Source organism: Anastrepha obliqua, chromosome 1, assembly GCF_027943255.1.
Source record: "Anastrepha obliqua isolate idAnaObli1 chromosome 1, idAnaObli1_1.0, whole genome shotgun sequence".
Taxonomy (NCBI): Eukaryota; Metazoa; Arthropoda; class Insecta; order Diptera; family Tephritidae; genus Anastrepha; species Anastrepha obliqua.
The window spans coordinates 50,143,066-50,163,948 of NC_072892.1; the positions used below are offsets into that span (position 1 = coordinate 50,143,066).

Genomic DNA, 20,883 nt, shown 5'->3' on the forward strand with positions numbered 1-20,883 from the left:
CTTAGAAGAATTAGGCAATCCTCTATTAGAGCACCAGCGACAGTGGATTATCCACCCTTCTTAGACATAAATCGTTTCTTTTTATACTCCTATGCCTGAGACGTTCTGTTTACCTGTTTCGTTCAGTGATCGGCGACGACATGGGCGAGTACAGAGCTCTGGCTATAACTAAAGATGACATTTGCTGATGATACCGTCTGAGACACTGCCTCGGTCTGACAACCGAAAAGAGAAAAGCAAGCTTTTTTTTTTGTAAATTCTTTCGGCGGTCAGGCTAGTATAGTGGCGAAAAATGCGTATTTTTTAATTTTTTCGGCGCTTGGCCGAATTTCCTAATTTGTCAAAATATTATCGTTCACCAATAAAAAATTTTGTTTTTTATTTTCATTAGAAAACAAAATGGAAAAGCGAAGAATTTTATACCGATATATAGATTTCTAAAAACTGCACGAATTCAAAAAAAAAAAGAATAGTCCGACAAAAAAATATATATTTAATACATAAATAAATTTATAGGTATGGGAATCCTAGGGGTTCCAGGGCACATAGCAATTACAATTGGAAACGAAATGGCATATAAACTAGCAAGGAAAGGGGCGACCTCTTCCTTTATAGGTACAGAGCTATTGTGACCTAAAAAAGGATAGTTTATCTTCTCTTATTCACGAAGCAGAGGAAAGGCAAAGAAGAACATATTTGAGACGTTCCTTCGGGTTTATCGCAATATAAGTCAATGATAGGCGGTTTTAACCTAAACCGATTTAAAGATTGTATGGAATAATATAATATAAGAATAATTTTAGAATCATCACAGGAACTCTAACAGGGCGTTGTAGATTGAATTATTTTTATTTTAATAGTCTGAGAATATACTCAAATGGAGTATGCAGGTTCTGTAAAGCGAAAGATGAAACCGTAAAACATGGGCTGGCTTCATGGTCAGCTCTGACGCATAAGTGGCACAAACACCTGGGTAAACATATTTTACCAGAGGACGAAATAAAACTCAACTTGATCCGAATGAGTCGACAAGCCAAAAGTTAATGAAAAATTTCAAGAATCTGGTTCTGTCAAGGATATAAAAAGAATTGTCAGACCAAAAACTGAACATTTTCCTGATGTAGCGTAAAGTGTTGCCGAACAACAGTAACAACAATAACAACGATATCTCGACGTTCTAGACAATAAGGCATTCATGAATCGACAGTTTGGCGGATTTTAACCGTAGACGAGCTCTTAGTGGACATTTAAATTATGTGTAGAAATTTTGCAATTTTAATTGTTAAGACCCGTATTTTGAATAAAAATGGTGAAACTTGAAAGAATCTAAAATTTTACATGTTTTATTTTCAAACAATATCTAGATACGCCTTTTGAAATACCCTTTGTAGTGCAATGACTACAGCGAATAAATAAATAAATAATTATAGGCTAAATGCCACAATGGCGGTACGTTAAAATTTCAATTCAATTGGCCAAGAGTTGCTCGAGCTGAGTGCGGCTGGCTTGGAAAATGTAGAAAAAAGCGTTGAAAGCTCTCGGTACGGTATACATCGGACATAGAGTGTCTGCCGGAAAATTCAAAATAAAAGTATTTCCACATTTTACCCACCTTAACCGTTTGAGTATGTCGTTTTAATCATTTGAGTAAAAAAAAAGATTTCTAATGTGTCTTAAAAACTAAATTAAATCTAACACACCTAGAGGCAACCTACACTTTTACTTTTTTTTTATTTAAATTATTTTTACTAGATAAAACAAAAGTTAATCGTTTTTAATAGATAAGCAGTACATTTTAGCGATGAAAACAAAAATTGTTAGGCTTACTTATGAGTGTGTGGCATTTTTATGTACATATTTACATCGTGTGCTGACTTTTTTACGCTTTAAAATTAAAAATTTTTATTTGTAAATTTATTTATTTTGTGTAGCATCAACTTTAGGGGATTTGAATTTTAAGTCAAAAACTTAAATATTGTGCTCTGAGCAGGTGTACGAAAATTTTTATGTACCACTGTTTCTTTGGATATTTGCTTTTTTATTTCAATTTGGAAAAAGTCGCGACGTTTATTTATTTCCGCATTCTTTTCTTATTCTTAGCGAGGAAGCGGCGCATCTTATTGTTACACTCGAAAGGAAGTTGATTTTATTTCTGCATTTGTTTAACGACGGCCTGTACGAATAGTGGATAAATAGCGTCTGGCCTTTGCTGCAGATTGTGGATCCAAATTCAAATTCAAATTTCAGCACAGCATTTGGTTTTGAATATTTTAATTTAAAATCATAATTAAAGAAAAAGGATATCCGCGATTTTTCATTAACTTGCCTAAGTTCTGACAAGACGTTACTCGTAGCTAGCGGGAAGTTATGGGATAAAACGCGCATAAGTGAGTTTGTGGCCAGTGAATATGGCGACGGGGCAGCAGACGAAATGATGCAAACAAGTTTTGTTTATTTTTAATTTGCAACGAGTACGTTTGCAAAAATAAATTAAACATGATTTTACCGCCAGCGCAGCACACTGCCATTGTGGGTGGTTGCTAAATACATACATACATACATATGTATGGTATATGGAAGATGCTTCTGCCAAGCTAATTTGTGTATCCACTATTTGTGGCTAAGGCGAATGTGCAAGCAAAGACGCTAGCGGTGAATCGGTGAATCCAATCAACAATACAATTCGATGAAACATAATAAAAATGTCAGTATCAGTAACCGTAGTGGCGTTAGTGGCCGCAACTCGAAGGACATCACGTAGTGAAGGCGTCAATTGGCTTCAATGAAGAAACAAAAGTACAAAAAATAAACAAAAATAAATAGAAGCACGCATACAAAGGCTATTGAAAAACTTTGACAGTAGCTAGTCGAACGGAAACAACGAAACCTAAAGTCCAAAAAAGGAAAAAAAAATTGTTTAAGTTGGTGAGCGAAATGACAGTAAAAGCTCAGGTAGAGTAAGAAAGTGGGCAAAAGTAACTAAACAGCCGCAGGTAGTACAATTTCTGCTAAAAAACACGACTTGGACGCCGAGTAAACGACGGCCGCTACTTACGAATGTGCCGGGGGGGAAAAGAGTGGGCGAGTGTGCAGGACAAACGCTGAGAGGGTAGGAAGATAGTATGCACTGATGGAGGAGGCTGAAAATTTATGTGTTAATTTTCGTTCACACTTTGAGAGTTATGAATGAGGATTGTGAGGTAGGGTGTAGATGCTCAAAACCTATACTACATATACGAGGGCTACTACTTCTATAGATACTGGCACGATGAAAAGATGACTGTTATTTAAGACAATGTGTGTGCTTTGTTGGTGTGAATAATTATTGTAGTTGTTGTAACATATAGAATTCCCTTGTTTGAAACTTTGAATTTTCGAAGCGACTGTCCTTGACCAGATATAAACCTAAGCCGTTCCGGTAACATTCCCATTTACTTTAAGGAGCCTTAATTTTGCTGTCCGGCTTCGAGCACAAAAACTTGGTTGCCAATTTCGGGTCCTCTGCTAGAATAAATATTTTCCGAGTTCCTCAAACTGTTTCGGATCAGCCATCGAAAACTATTTTTTTACACAAAATGCTTGTGCATTATTTCATAGACGCTTCTGAGGTACAGCATCGAATGAAGGCATGACATGGTGTCATCGATATCACACAAAGGTGGACTTACAAGATGTGCTGTTTCGGATGGAACCGAAGGAACCGAAGTTATAGGCATGTTTTTAATGGCATTTCTTTCCAAATCAGCTGCACTCTCCCCCAGAGCTCATGTACGCTACCCAACTGTTGCTTCTGTATGGAGTTCTGGACATTAAGACAAAATGTTTCAAGATTCTGGCAACCAGAAAATGTTCGAAATATTTGGATAGACATTATTCCTGGCACTATTTAAAGTAAGGCTTTACTCACTATCCTAAAACCATAACCAAACTGCCGGTGGCGCAAAATTAATAACTTTGTTTTTTAATAACATTTCTAAATGAATTAAAAAATGAATTTGAGTGGTGGAAATCTTTATTTTGGCCTTTATGCGCTTCTATTTGTCTATCTCACAATGGTCAAATATGATGCACACAAATTGTAAATCTTCCGATAGGGTGATTAATTTTGCACCATTACTTGGATGACTTTCAGTCTTTGCTAGAATAAGACTTTTCAGTGACTTTGCTAGTATTATAACAAATGTCATCTCAATCTATTACATTTTTTTTGTATTTGCCTGCCAATATCATTCGATAGTCGATGAGTTTCGATGAGTTAGCCCAAACGACATTTAAGTAATTTTATATTTTGAACAAAGCTTCGACTATTTGGGCTTTTTAGCAGCAAAACAACCAATTTATTCAGAGTGCGGTGTCCGGTCGTTCTGATTTTAGTAGTTATTTTTTCCCCCCTTTTCCAACATTCCGGTCAGGGCCATGTGCCTGGCATCGTATGCCGATAGAATGCTATTTAGAATTATCTTTTTTCACACCTGCTTTGTCGGGTTTGTTTTTTCTTTTTTCAATTTTTAAATTTCTTCACTACATTTACAATAGTTTGAACTTAATTTGAAAGATACGTATTTTTTGCCCTCAGCAGTGAACTCATAGAGATCCCTTCTGAGTTGAATCCTTTATTAAGGGGCAGCTTCTCTAGACAACGAGTTTTTCAATCGTTTTTTACGAAAAACTGAGAGTATTTATTATCTTAAAATAAATTACATGTTTATATTCATGCTTAAATAAATATATAAAAAATTTTGAAAAAAAAAATGGCGGCACGATAGCTACTCAAACGTGGTTCTTTTAATTTGCACCGTGGAATGTACAGTCTCTTGTAATCAACTCAAATCCCCCATATATATTTTTTTCATTAAAATAAGTTATTTCGCTTTTCACTTACCTATTTTTCGCAAAAAAAAATTTCATTTTGTTCTTTATAAACATCGATCAAAATAATATTTTTAGGGATAATTAATATAAAATTTGAGGTACATGCAAAGGTCAATATGTTAAAGAATATCCCTGTAAAATTTTAAGTTGATATCTCGATTACTTTTTGAGTTATCTTCGACAGAGCGGAAAGGAATAAAAGTATTTCATGAAAAACACGATTCAAGTTTTCGACTTTGTAGACTTTCTATTAAGCTTAAAACATTGAAAAGATATTGTTTAGATTGTAAATGTATTTTTAAAGAAAAAAAAATGAAAAAATTTGAAAGTGCTGGAGGAGCTGCCCCACTTAAGATTCTGTTCCTATCGGGAGCGCTTGTAGGCCATTACATCGTATTTTGCAGTAAGTTGAGGAATGGATCACGATCGATATCGCCTAATCGACCCTCCGACGCGGAATACCTTCTGGATAAAAATTACTCTCCTGGTACTGCAACAGCTCAACAAATTCAACTCATGACCAACTTTTAGTAATATTAGAAGAAAGGTTTTTTCTTTAACAATGCCATTGGAACCTCTGAAAGAGTCCATTAATAAACTAAACTAAACTAGTCGAACAGCAAGATTTCATCTGACGTTAAATTTCCCGATGCTTTTGGCTTTTTTCCGTACCAAAGAAGCCATCGCTTACTATATCGCGGCATCCATTACGATGTAAATTTGCTGCATATGACCAAAGTATTCAACAAGTTATGAAAATTCATTACTTGGGAGCAAAGATCATATCTTCAAAAATCTTGATAGATGAGGTTCGAAGTCAATACCAAAAAGCAACTCGAATATCTGGTTGTTTACGAGACGTCGTATGGCGAAACAAAGTAATGAGCACAAAAAGCAAAGTAAGGTTTTATAAAACTATCGTTCGACCACTAATGACGTATGCCACTGAAACTCGCGCAGACATAACAACTACACAAGGTGCAATCTCAACTATCGAAATCGAACTCTTAGGGCTGGAACCGGTCATAACGTAAATGAAATACTCGGTATAGTAAAATGGAGCCACAAAGAAACCAACTAGAATTAAGCCAACAGCCCAAGGGATATTTTTTTTTGTATGTGGTATATTTATTTATAAATATATTTAATAACAATGTTTTTTGCTTTTCAAATTGAAATCGCTATGAAGGTTATGCTTGAAAAACTAGTACTCTAGTAATAAGCTAGGTTTTGTCGTTGGCGACGCCTTTATAGACGCTGTAAAAATTAAAATTGGTACATAGATCGCTTTGTTTATTGCCTGGGATGTTTCTTTCTTTTGTCGCCTTAAGTGCTACCAGTTAGCCTTCATGACTGAGCTCTTTACTAGCGTTGTGAAAGGGATTGTTTGCGAGTTATTTTCGATTCGAAAGGAGTCCTAAATCTTTAGACTAAACTTCAGCTTGACGTTTTCACATTGAGTAGGGAGAAGAAGAAAAATGTATATGCATTTTTTTCTTTTCAAACACACAGATGAAATTGTTGGGTAGACAAGTTCAAGGAATCCTCAGTCATGATTCATTGAGGGTTGCGAAAAACCAGAACTTGTAACATTTTTTGTTTGATTTATCTAAGCTCAGAGTTTTTGCCTCAAAATATTACTTCATTAATTAACTTCCCGGCTGCCGTAGCCGAATAGGTTGATGCGTTACTACCATACGGAATTCGGAGAGAACGTAGGTTCGAATCTCCGTGAAACACCAGAATGAAGAAAAAGTTGTTTCTAATAGCGGTCCCCCTCGGCAGGCAATGGCAAACTGCCGAGTGTTTTTCTGCCATGAACAATCTCCTCATTAAAAATATCTGTCGTTCGGAGTCGGCTTAAAACTGTAGAACCCTCCATTTGTGGAACAACATCAAGACGCACACCACAAATAGGAGGAGGAGTCCGACCGGAAAAGGGTGTAAACGCCAATTATATATATGTATATATAATTAATTTCTTACCACTTTGGCCTCTTTAGAAGTGAGCAGATCTCTGTGCCATTTAGTAGCGCTGAGCAAGACCAGCGCTCCAGGTGCCACGCTTTCGCGGAAGGTCGTTTTTTAGTAAGGCCATGGTTTATTTGGACATTTACTGCATTTAGGGAAGTTATAGGTCGGTGTAGGCTATGGGAAGTGTGTAAATAACAAGGCTGGATAGAAAAGTTGTAGCAAGGGATACCATTTTTCTTGTTTTAAAGGTTTTTTGGTAATGTGAAAATGGTTTAAAAATTTTTGTAGGGTCGTCCGCGATAACTTGTAAGTATCAGCATGGATATACTGGCACTGCAGTAACCCTCGTGCGCGACGATTTTCAACACTAAAGCACGACTTTTAACTTAAAAATTTCTTAAACGAAGTGTGAGTGTAAGTGTACGTAAATTTTCCTGAAATATGTGCGAAAGGTGCAAATGAAAGCCAAGAGGCAGATGAAATTGGACGAAGGTATGATTGGAGGCAGCAGCACACTTAATCACAAGTCTCAGTGGGTTGCAGGAAAAGAAAACAAAAGGAAAATAAAAAATGAGTCTCATAATAAATGAGCTAATAATAAACGAAATGACCTTTTGAGTGACCACTTCTTTGCCAGTAACTTAGAAATTATTTCAAACTTTTAACAGGTATGCGCGCAATCAACGTTTCAAGGTGCGAGGATACCTTCGGATGCTATTTATGTATAAGCATATGAGAGTATGTCGAAAACAGCCGTTGGGGTACAATTTTTCAGGAATTTTTCTAGCCCGCTCGCATGAAAGCGAGTTTCCCGCGTGTTCAGCGTCATTTGTTTATTATTAATTTCTTTAGACTTGGTTTTTGTTTTTTTTTATTTGGGTTGACCTGTTTGAACCGGCGTTGACCGGTCTGTGGCGACGCTAATTTTTCCATTTTTTCAGCATGCAAAATTAATTGCGTTAATTCGAGGGGTTTGCATTTTTTAATTTTTTTCTTTTGTTATTTAGTTAAGTGTGGGTATGTAGAGCACTCAGGAATTTTAATATATTACCTTTTGTTATGTAGGAAAAAATGTTACTCTATTTGTTACGAAAAATACAGCTAAAAAATATAAAAAAAAAATAAAAATTTGATATGCATTGAAATTGTTTTAGCAATTATCGAGAAAGGTCTGGACTCACTGAACTTGTGAAACGGCGAGGTGGAGAGAGATATGTGCACGAAAAAAAAAACCAGGCGTGTAAATTGAATTCCCACAAGTCGCCTGTTAAAATTATTTCAACTGCCGTGAGAAATCGTATGGAGTATAGAAAATGGGTAAGTAAACATTGTAATAGTGGAATGTGTGAAAAAAACACCAAGGCGTCTTCATCATCACACCATTGCATTAAGTTGCAAAAGGATATTTATACATGTTGAAGGCCAGCAAGCAAGCGTGGCAACTTTCGACAAGTCCAGCGTTGAAAGAATGCAATGATGAACATAGTCTTCCGAGAGCTGAGTTTGAGTTTAGTCCACGGCTGATGAACCACAAACTTTGAGATTTGCATGATTGGGAGGGTGAGCATTTTTTTCTTGTGCTTGTGACTTCGAATTCCAATCAATTGTCGACACACTGTGTAAAAGTGAAAAAATGCAATAGGAAAATGAAAAATATTACCACTCACGTGAGGTATGCAAGCATAAAAAGAATTTGTCTGCAACAACTCATCATGCTTAACATCTACCAACTAAAATTTGAAACATTTCCCCAGCAGCTTTGCGCTCATTTGCTGGAAAATTGAATTCAACTACTCATACAGCAACTACGACGATTTCAAGTAGTAGAGTGGCTTTAGACATTTATCCTGCGGTCAAGATGCTTGCAATCCGTTAGTTTGCTGGAACACAAAAAAAAAAAGAAAAAAAAATTGCCACTTCAGACATAGACAAACAGCAGAGCTTGACATGTTTCCTTGTTACTCCTATCATTTTTTCATTTCTACTACTCAAAATTTTTTTACGCTCTCAGTTAATTGTGGTTTTGTCTTAATCGCAAACAATGCGAGAATTTTGAGGCTTGTTGTGTTAGCAAGATGAATTAAGTTGCCTGCAGCCAAATGTCTCGCATGGAAGTTGTTGAATTAGTTAGGTTTGAAGACAAGGCATGAGGTTTGACGTTACAATGCCTTTTACATATAAATTTTTTGCCACATTTATACAACGCCAACATATTTGCAAACTGGAGGCAAGCAGCAGTTAATATCCTTACACATACGCTATGCTGACTATTACAAATCTTTTGGTTTGGAAACAAATCGACACGTTTTCGCCATTTTCAATATAGTATAATTCCTCCTCAACAACAGCTGCTGCTACATTGAAAAGCAATAGCGGCAGTGCAGATCATAACGAAAAATTCATCGATTTGACTAGCGTTAGGTGCGATGGGCAACATATGTGGGCACATATAAAAAAAAAAATTCCCCCAACCTTCTCCAGCAACGACCATTTGCCTACTTATGAGCGCATAAAAACAAATATTCTGGCAATATTTTATGCGCTGTAAAATTTAGCAAAGAAAAAAATGCACAAAATAGCTTCGAAAAGGCAAACAATGTGTAGCGAATGGGCAGAGAAAATCTCAACAGCCACTTAAAAAAATTGTTGAGGTAGCAATTTCTGGCGCAAGCGACTAGTAGACAAGGAGAGTAAAAAATCGAAAAATCAAAAGGGATGATGGGGGAAATAAGAGGGCATATTTATGCTTTTAATATGACAAGTTATGCTGTTATGATGACACCGAGCACCCACACGAGATAGGGCAAAAGGTGGTCTTTGTTATTGTTTTTTATTTTTCTTGCCTGCCGTAAAATTAGTTTTGCGTTTAGTGTTCATACATGTGAATGTACGTATGTATGTTAAAGTGTAAAGTGTATGCACTCAATTCGACGTTACTCTGTAACCTTTTAGTGGTGCACACAGATGTTGAGTAAGTAGCATCTTTTAGCCGGTGTTGATGGCCTCTCATTATATTAATATTTTGCACGCATTCAGTAGCTTAACGTGATGACGCTGAAAATCTGCTATGTTAGGTGGAAATATTTCCAAACTTTACCTGTATCCATAAATAGCGCATTCAAAGGTATATCTAAAAGGAGCCGCGGTAGAGTAAAAAAAAACTATGCCGTGTATTTTACTGTTGAAACATCTAGAAATATCAAATTTGTCATACATTTTGTTGTTGCTTGTATTCTGTAGCCGCCGACAAGAGAGTAAAACGTAAGCAAAGCTTGACATTTTAGAGAACATGTAAAATTGCAGGTTTGTTCGGCTAGTTTTCCACTAATTGGTAGCAGTGACAAGTAGGTATATTACATAAATATGAAGTTATTGGAAATAAATTATAAAAAAATTGGATTTCAGAGCATATTTGATGATACGGTATTACTGGGCGTTTACACTGGGCAATTTTATAAACATAATAGCAATATACATATTCACACTTTTTTACTAATACATTCACAATTCTCGCATTATCTTCGTCACTGTTTAGTATTTTCCGAATGATTTGACGTAACTGCCGATTTCGGTGACATTTTGCGACATCAGAGCAAGTACAGGGTGGGCCATATAGCGTTTGCTTTTTGAACCACCTATTTTTTTGAGAATGGTAACACAAATGACATGTCAAATGTGTTCATTATTTACTTAAAGGTTTGACATTTACGAAATGGGACGCTATACGCTTGAACAAAATTAGGAAAATGGGCAGAAAATCGTTTGTCCGAAGATGAGCATTTTTACCGAAAAATCATCTTTTCTGATGAAGCTCATTTTCACATCGGTGGCTACGTCAATAAGCAAAATTGTCGGATTTGGGGCTCAGAAAAACAAATGCATCCACTACGAGTCACTGTTTGGTGCGGTTTTTGGTCTGGCGGCATCATCGGGCCATTTTTTTCGAAAATGAGCGAGGAGCAGCGTTACAGTAAATGACGAGCGTTACCGTGACATGGTCAACGAGTTGTTTCCAAAAATTGAAGAGGATGACATGGACGACATTTGGTTTCAACAGGATGGTGCAACTTGTCACACTGCCAAAGTTACACTCGAACTTTTAGCTACCGTTTTTGAATTCCGATATCAATTGGCCGCCTCGGAGCTGTGATTTAAGCCCGTTTGGACGTTGGACACGAAATCGAAGTTGCCATTCATGAAAGTGGAGCCCAAACAATCGAAAATGTGTTTAAAAATTGGGTTGATCGAATGGCCTACTGTAGAGCCAGTCGTGGCAGTCATTTGAACGAGATTATTTTTCATTCATAAATGACAATGTTCCATCTTCAAAATAAAAAAAAAAATTTGAAAAAATATTGATTAGTTTTTTTTTGTAGCCAATTCAAAAAGCAAATTTTACATGGCCCACCCTATAGTTGGTATGAAACGACAATAACGGCGATTGGTAGAAGTGAATTGTTTGTTTTTGTTTATTTGCTGTACTGACGTTACCTTACATGGGAAGGCTTAACCTATCATTATTGTTGTGCCATTGGTAGAAAACAACCCCAACAACAAAATAGTATTTGTTGGTCTGTGATGAAAACGTCTTACAATACGTTCACACACACATAAGTAGATGATCTACTTCTTCGAGCTTAACTCCCAATCCGTTATTAAAAAGCGAGATTTCCCATACAAAATTTCTCTCCCAAAATCTGAGATTATAAAATAGTCCTAGATACTATCCATACTTTTTGGCAAACAACCCGGTGTTTTCTGTGTAATAGATCATTATTTTTACGTGTGTTAAGAAAATCGTCAAAGTAAAATCTAAATAAAATGGAAGCCGGTAAAAAAACAGCTTTGTAGACAGAATTCTAATAAAGTGTTTGCTACGTATTATTAACTATGCATTCATATAACAGAAAAAAAGCGTGTGTCCTCTTATTACGTATTATAAAATGCAATATCGAATTTCGAATGCGTATTGCTGCCATAATTTTTTGAAACCTCAGTAATCGTAGTTTAAGGATTTCCTCCAACTGTTCATTATTAGCAGCAAAATACGCAATTAAATTAGCTCAAGGATTTTCCAATAACAGGTGTTACAGGTGAATGGATTGCGCTATCGAGAGATGATTAACGATTTTTTATGGCCGGAATTGGATGGTATTGATTTGGACAACGTTTATTTTCAACAAGACGGCCACAAGCAACGACCGTGTTTTCTCTCGAAGAGGTGATCACAATTGGCCACCGAGATCTTGTAATTTAACACCTTGTGACTTTTTTCTTTGGAGCCACGTGAAAGAGAAGGTCTACATCAACAGTCTAGGGTCGATTCAAGACCTCAAAGATGGAATTCGTGAGGCTATCGAGGACATAGGGCAGCTACTTTGCAATTCGGTTATCGAAAATTTCATGAAAAGGATATTGTCTTGTAAGTGTGTTCGTGGTGGTCATTTGCCTGATGTTATTTTCCACTATTAACGGCACACCTTCCTCTTTATAATGAAATAAATCCGGTCATTTATATTAAAAAATAGCAGTTTTCTTTGAATATCATAATAACATTATTTCTTCTCCTTCTAAATTAGCTATCGTTAGTAATAATTAAACAAAGCAAAAACACAATATTCCACCAAAATAATTTGTATTAAGAAGAACAAGAACCTTTCAAAACAGTACTGTCAGTTGATTGTCAATGTTGTAGGTAATCTGCCATATTGAACGGATTCATTTTGTGGATTTATTGGTAATTAATGCATAAGAGATTGTACTTTTACCAAGCTTAAACTGGCGATGTGGCTATTAGTTTTCTGTGCGTGATTTGTTTAACCTTTTAATTATAATTTGCATAGTATGGCATGGTCACTAACAGCCGACATTGAACTGCTACTAAAGTTTAACTGAAGAATTAATACTTTAATAATAAAAACATTACTACTCACTCGCCAGACATAGACTGATGATTTGGTACATCATTTCCATTGCCATTCGGACCGTTCCCACCGCCGTTGTTGTTGTTGAAACGCACGTTACCTCCATAACCGGTGCCGGCAGCACTATCATTCGCCAGCGAACTATTTGCATTGCCGGTGTTATGTTTTAATTTGTTTGTTATTGGCTGCAGTTTTGGCGTATCCATTTTAACAATTAAATAATGATTAAACAATAACACTTTATAAATTTAGAATGCTTTTCTACATTAAACAGCTTTTTACTTAAAAAAATCCTATTTAAAGATGCTCAGTTGCTCACTGTTTATCCACTATTTTCACACTGCACAGGCACTTTGAAAACGCCACTTTGCTATGGCAAAGGTTACATCTTACAATCTGTTTGCGTATTTGTTTAAATATATCCACACATTTATCGCAGTTAATAAAATTTATTCGCGCTGTTTTGTAAGGAGAAAAACTACGCACATTTTCATTTTGGTTTAGGACAAGAATGAACAGCTGTTTGCTTGTAAGGGATGCCACACTCTGGTGTAAAACCAACTACATACCATACATGCATTTTATTGTTGAATTCCGTACGGTTTAGGTTGCAATAAAATTAAATGTCTAATAAGAGTTTAGTTGCTTTATTTGGGTTACGAAAACTATTTTTAATGCCAATTACTTATTTATCACGTAGCACTAGCAGCATTAATATCTGTCCTCGTAGAATACATAGAGAATACCGAATATATTAGAGTGGCAGCGCTTTTGCGAAATAAAGAGGAAAACAAACAGCAGCAGTTTGAGGGCCAATGGATAATTTTTGTGAGCAAAAACAGAAAACCGCTAAAAATATTGTAGTTAAGCTGCAAATTTTCTTTGTTGTTTAAATTTTGTGTTTTAGCATATTAATGTCTGATTGGTTAATAAAAATTTATTCATTCCGGATTCAGAATGGAATAAAAACAGTTATTGTGGAAATAACATAAAATAATGAAAGTTTATTATTTCGTTACAACTACATTCAAATAATTTGTAACAATTGTTGTAAATTATAAAGTTTTGGTGTTCATACATCAAAAAACGTGCAAAGTAGTGGAAGGGAAAATGCAATTTCATTTTGAGCGGAAGTTGCAAGTTTTTACTGGATAAATTTTTACTTGTAAGAATTCACCAGTGAGAAAAATACTTGATCGCAAAAAAAAAAAAAATAAATTAACACAAAGGTCTTAATTGAAATAAAAATGGTGATTAAAGTGGAGAATTTAAGTAAATTTATTTTAGATAAAATTTAGAAAGTTTTTTGAAGTCATATATTTATTAAATAGGAATCGGCCTATGAATAAAAAAAATACCAGTCTAACGGTTAGACTTGATAGAAGTGAAACCTTCCGTAAAACAAACTGAGAGAGAATAAGACGAAAGCAGCATTAGGAGCGGGATAATTATAGGTTCATTATAATATTGCTATAAAGTTCATATTTTATTTTCTTCATTTTATCATTATTCATCCTCAATGTTTTCAATTTCAACAAATGATACGAGTGGCTTATGATAGATAAAATATGATACAAATGCTTTGGTTTCGATGTTGTCAAAAAAAATACCCAAACGGACCGAAGAAACAGACTTACAAATTTCTTCCATTTTCGTCTACTTGTATTCATATAAAAATTTATGTCTCTTCCCACCAAAGCTAAATGTATTAGTATATTTTTTCTTGTATTTATTCAAGGCTGAAATCCAAAAAACTGTTTTCAATAAATAATCAGAAATGTCCTACAATGCAAATTTCAAAAAAAAAAATTTTATTTCTTGTGATTCGAACCAAGAATTTTGGATCGGAAGCTCACATTGCTAGCCGCTCGGCAATCGCGCCATACTGTCGGTGTTGGCCTAAAAGTTATTTAGTTCGTCGCTACGTTTATATGTAATTCGTTTCACTTTTTCCCAAATCACTCCCAACGATTCTAAAGAAGTTTTCACTTCAAAAATTAATGTACGAAATATTTATACCGATTCACTTAAACTGACTTTTAGTATCTAAACCAAAAATAGAAAAGCCAAAAAACTGTTTTCAATAAATAATCAGAAATGTCTTACAATGCAAATTTCAAAAAAAAAAATTCCATTTTCGTCTACATGTATTCATATAAAAATTTATGGCTCTTCCCACCAAAGCTAAATGTATTAGTATATTTTTTCTTGTATTTATTCAAGGCTGAAATCCCGGCGGCACTGCAATACCGGGGTCAACCCGTGGCAGAGGCGGAGCAAGCCCATAAAACACTCCGCGCATTTCCAAAAATTAGTTTAACATTTGTTGTCCTCCGATGGAGGATCTATCAGATGTTAAGCTGATAGGAACAGATACCACACTACCTACTTCAATAGATTTTCTAATAAACCTTTTGAGAATTTACACGCTCACAAAAATTAATGTACGAAATATTTATACCGATTCACTTAAAACTGACTTTCAGTATCTAAACCAAAAAACTGTTCAATAAATAATCAGAAATGTCCTACAATGCAAATTTCAAAAAAAAAATTCCATTTTCGTCTACATGTATTCATATAAAAATTTATGGCTCTTCCCACCAAAGCTAAATGTATTAGTATATTTTTTCTTGTATTTATTCAAAGCCGAAATCCCGGCGGTACTGCAATACCGGGTCAACCCGTGGCAGAGAAGGAGCAAGCCCATAAAACACTCCGCCCATTTCCAAAAACCAGTTTAACATTTGTTGTCCTCCGATGGAGGATCTATCAGATGTTAAGCTGATAACCACACTACCTAGTCAATACATTTTAAATAATAAACCTAACAAAACTTTTGAGAATTACACGCTCACAAAAATTATTTATATCAACATATAATATAACGCTTCGTAGCCAAGTTGGTCGCTTTTTTCGTTTCACTTTTCCTCAAATCACTCCCAACGATTCTAAAGAAGTTTTCACTTAAAAAAAAAAAATTGAAAAAATGGCGCGGTTTTGAATTTGACACTTTAAAAATCGTTTTTTTTTTCAGTTTTTTAATCAAAAAAATACGAAAGAATTGAAATAATAATATGATTCTAGTACGGACGATATCCATGGATCAAGCAAAAAAAGTAGTTTCGAGCTAATTGAGTTTAAAGATTTGAGAGTGGATAAGCGACCATGTATGCTGCCGCGTGACGAATCTGACTCTACCTGCTAAAACGGCTTCCAAATATAGGGTTATTCAATAGGTGCGCTTCAACTGTTTTCCGATAGGGAGGGCGAACGACGCAATATTTTTTATTTTTCGCTTGTCATTTGTAAACTTCATTAGTATACATTTCATCATGGAACACTACACACTTGAGCAACGATTGCAAATCGTGCAAATTTTTTATGAAAATAATCGTTCTGTTGCTACTACTTTAAGAGCATTACGGCCATTTTACGGTCCATTTAACAAGCCGTCCCGTTTTGGGGTTATGTGAAGTCATTGGTCTACAGTAACAAGCCGGCGACGATTTGTGAGCTCAGAGCCAATATTGAACGCGAAATTGCTGGAATTTCGGCCGATTTATGCAAAAGAGTGGTCGAAAATTGGGTTCAACGATTGGACTTCGTAAAACGTGCACGCGGTGGTCATGCAAAAGAAATCGAATTTCATACTTAAATGTATATGTTCAAACTCGATAATAAAAAAAAAAATTAGTTAAAAAAGTCAAACCGTTTGTGTTTTATTCAAAAAAGGTTCAAAAGTTGAAGCGCTCTTACTGAAAACCCCTTTAATTGACAGTAAAGGGTGTTTTTTTAGAGGTTAGGTTTTGAAGTTGGCACTACTTTTTTCGTAGATGGTCTTTTTGACAGCTGTCACTTGATTTATGCGCAGTTTGGTTTGCCATTTCATAATGAATAGACTTACACCTGAACAACGTTTGCAAATCGTGCAAATTTATTACGAAAATAATGGTTCAGTTCGCGCGACGCATCGAAGAAAATTTTGTTCAGCGATGAAGCTCACTTTTGGTTGAATGGGTATGTCAATAAGCAAAATTGTCGCATTTGGAGTGAACATAATCCACAAGCCATTGCTGAGACGCCGTTACATCCTCAAAAAGTCACTGTTTGGTGTGCTCTATGGGCAGAGGGAATCATTGGTCCATATTTCTTTAAAAATGAAGCCGGCCATAATGTTACAGTCAATGGAGAGCGCTATAGAGCCATGATTAATGACTTTTTCGTGCCTGAATTGGACGATGTTGATGTGGACGACCTTTGGTTCCAACAAGACGGCGCTACATGCCATACAGCCAACGCAACAATCGATTTATTGAAGGAAACTTTTGGTGAGCGCATTATCTCGCGCCGTGGACCTGTGGCGTGGCCTCCAAGATCGTGCGATATAACACCGCTGGACTATTTCTTGTGGGGCTATGTGAAGTCGCTTGTCTACGCAGATAAGCCCGAGACGATTGACGTCTTGGAAGAGAATATTCGGCGCGTTATTGCTGACATACGGGCCCAATTGCTGCAAAAAGTGGTCGAAAATTGGGCCCCTCGGCTGGAATTTATTCGAGCCAGCCGCGGCGGCCACTTGCCCGAAATCATTTTTAAAACATAATGGCAAACCCTTATCTTTATAATAAAGCTAAATTCTTGGCCATAACATTAAATTATATACGTTTTATTTCATCTTGAAAACCTAACCTCTAAAAAAAACACCCTTTATATTCTGAAAAACCTATACTTTCGAAATATCAAAACAAAAATCGATTTTTTGAAAATTCTAGACCACCGGGACCCCTTAATCATAAATATTAATTCTTAAATAAAATAGTAATTTGTATCTACTTACTTTTCTTGGCAGAACCCCCTATCTTAACGATCATTACCAACCTTTCGACTGTTCTGAACGATAATCGTTTCCTCTTCGTATTCTGCTCGAATTCAGAGTCGTAGGCTGAACGAAACTACGTTTGCTGCCAATTTATTTGTGATTATATTTGGGAGCAGCAGCTGATGAGTAGCTGTGATTTGTTTTTGCCGCTTTGTAAGCACAAATAAATTTAGATAGAAATACAATAAACACCTCAATGATTGACATATTCGTCTCAAAATACCCTTAGCCGTCTCTTATTCACTACCAATAATTATGCAGGGCTCATTCAAATGTGCAAAGACTTGAAGATTTCTTTATTTTGTTTAATACTTCTACTTTATTCTACTTTTAAATCTTACAGGTTGACAGCACTAGGTTCATTGCTGATTTCTTCAGATGCAAAATCTTTATTTACTTTATATTGCTACAACAACAACAACAGAGAAACATTACGCATTCCTTTACGAATGGGATGAAAAATCGCTGCCATTGAATCTACGTCAGCTTGGTTGGGTGGCTGCGCAGCGACGCAGGCACAACATTGAAACAACAACAAGCGCAGCAGCATAAATGTGATGGCATCTGTGAGGCACCAACTGCTACTGCTGCTGCGTACATTTTAAATTTCCATAATTATATGCATCAGCAGGTTGGTACAAAAGCGCAATAACAGACTAAACAAATGGCGCAATGACTTCCATCAAAAGTTTTGATGCTACGCGTTACAGGGTGGTGTTGAAGGGGTGGTAGTGAGTATTGTTGGTTTGGGTTTGTTAATCGCATGGATGGGGAAGGTGCTGAAAAGGCGGAAAACGAAACCATAATGAAACGCTAAAAATGTGCAAAGAGTACCAGCAGGCGACACCGCCGCCACCGAAGTAACCGAAAGAAAACAATAAAAAATTGTTTGTGCAGAAAGAAAGAAAATTGTATTTTTTCAGTAGAGTAAACCCGAGGACAGAGTGCAAATATTGACATTTTAAAATTATGATAAGAAAGAATAAATAATAAAACAATGGCGCAACACAATCGCGTAAATTAATTGCGTGCACAAGAAACAAAAGATATGCAGCAGTCAGGGGCGGGAATAGGAATCATGAGGTCTCGTAGTGTGGGGGCAAGGGACTCATTCAATGTACGGTTATCGATAAATTCTGTTGTTAACAGTATGACAAATTTTTTAATCGCAGTAAAAGTTTCATTAACGTAAAGAAAAGTTAATTTAAATTCTAAGAGTAAATTCAGTATACATTTATATATAATTCTACAATTTAAAAAACAAACAAAAAAATCAAATATAAGTACAGGGCGAGCCAAGAACCTATAATGTTAAACATAAATAACTTTCTGATTTTCTAATGAAACAATGTAATTGTTTTGGTTCTAATTGAATTCGTGGTAATTTATAATGGATACTCACAGTACAAAAAACGCATTAAAATGGGCGAATTTTTCTTCCGTTGTTAATGACGATAAAAGACAATTTGCAAACGGAGCTCCAGGCCTTCAAAAAGTTTGTTGAAAATGAGGACAAGGATTGGAATACGTGTATTGATTGCTATGTATATTACTTTGAAGGGCATAAAATAATATCAATGAATAATAATAATTAAACCGTTTCCGATTTATTCACAAATGATATTAAAGTTTGGTGGTTTATACATGCTGTTAAAAAAATATCGAGAATTGTTCATTTAAAAATTATTTTATATATTTATATCTAAATTTTCTTGCGGTAATGTTGGTCTATAGTGTCGCAGAGTTTGAGCGTGATTTGTCAATTCGCTTGTTTTTGGCATTTAATTATATCAGTCAACGACAGCTGTGCTATGCGATTTTCACTGTGGATAAAAATATCGAACAAAGAATTTTGTGTTTTGAACGGGATTTCGTGTGCCGAATCGTTGGAAATGTTGCAGAAAGCCTATGGCGAGGGTACTTTATCAAAATCTCACGGGTCTACGAGTGGTGTAAGGCTTTTGCAGAGACCGAGAGGTCGTGGAATATTTGCCTCGATCTGGTCGCCGGATGAAATCGTCGAAAAAATCAAGGAAATGTTGCTGAAAAACCATCATTTAAGTTTGAGGGAGGTAGCTCGTGACCTTCGCGTGTCTCACGAATCAATTCGCAACATTTCGCTACACCATCAATTGGGCATGAGACGCGTGGCTGATCGACTCATTCCAAGAGAGTTGAATTTCTTTCAAAACATTCATCGGCAGAAGGTGGCTGAAGACATGCTTGAGCAAGTGAATTCGGGCCTAACGCTTATCCAGCGCATCATAACAGGTGACGAGACATGGGTATATGAGTTTGATATACAAACCAGTCAACAGGCCGCTGAATGGCGCTATCCACAAGAGCTGAAACCCAAAAAAACCACGTCAAAGTCGGTCAAAAGTGAAAGTCATGCTACTCGTGTTCTTTGATTATTATGGTGTTGTGCACTCGGAATCTCGGAATTCGTTCCAAATAGTTCTACGGTAAATAAATAATATTATTTGGAAGTTATGCGACCTTTGAGAGAGACTGTGCGCAGGAAGCGGCCCAATTTGTGGAAAGAAAATTCATGGACTTTGCACCATGATAAGGCCCGTCTCACAAGGCTCATATTGTGAAAAAAACTCGACAAATATCATCGAATAACCACCGTATTAACCGGATTTAGCCCCCGTATGACTTTTTCCTTTTTCCCAAAACTTAAATTACCACTCCACTTTGAGTCGATAGAGTCGATTAAGGAGCATTCGCCGAAGGAAGATCTCTTCAAACGCGTTTAAAAAGTGCTTTGATGACTGGACTAATCGTTGGCATATGTGTATTGCTTCGAATGGAGACTATTTTGAACTCGACAAAATCAATTTTGATGATTAAACAATTATTTTGCGTTTTATGAACAATTCCCGGTACTTTTTTGATAGAATGTAGTTTTCAAGCACTAGAAATCGATATTAAACAAACTTGTTTTTAATCTAATAGTTTTATATAAATAGTATAACTTTTTTAATACTATTAAGTAAAGAAAATAGTTCATTTTTAATAAGTTCGGGCGCCAAAGATTGCCAAAGTCAAGATTAATAAAAAAAAAAAATCGATCAATTCGTCGACAGGTTACAATTTCTCAGGTATATCCGATCTGAAAAAGTCAATAATGATAACGATTTAGAAAAAAAGTTGGGGAAAAGGAATTTTCTTTTGGCTCATAATTAAAAAAACTACAAGAAAGAGATAATCAGCTTGAGCAGAGAT

At 35.8% G+C, this 20,883-nt stretch overlaps 1 protein-coding gene and 2 pseudogenes across 1 annotated transcript in view; all 3 read right to left on the reverse strand.

Annotated features, from left to right (window-relative positions):
- LOC129246726 (serine-rich adhesin for platelets) overlaps positions 1-13,257 on the reverse strand; it is a 76,857-nt gene extending 63,600 nt beyond the window's left edge. Inside the window, exon 1 of the mRNA XM_054885400.1 lies at positions 12,780-13,257. Within this exon, the coding sequence (XP_054741375.1) occupies positions 12,780-12,976 (197 nt within the window). The 5' untranslated portion in view covers positions 12,977-13,257. The remainder of the gene's footprint in view (positions 1-12,779) is intronic.
- Positions 13,258-14,985: 1,728 nt separating this feature from the next.
- On the reverse strand, positions 14,986-15,171 carry LOC129236500 (U2 spliceosomal RNA; annotated as a pseudogene).
- Positions 15,172-15,409: 238 nt separating this feature from the next.
- LOC129236577 (U2 spliceosomal RNA) lies at positions 15,410-15,593 on the reverse strand (annotated as a pseudogene).
- Between the last annotated feature and the right edge of the window lie 5,290 nt (positions 15,594-20,883).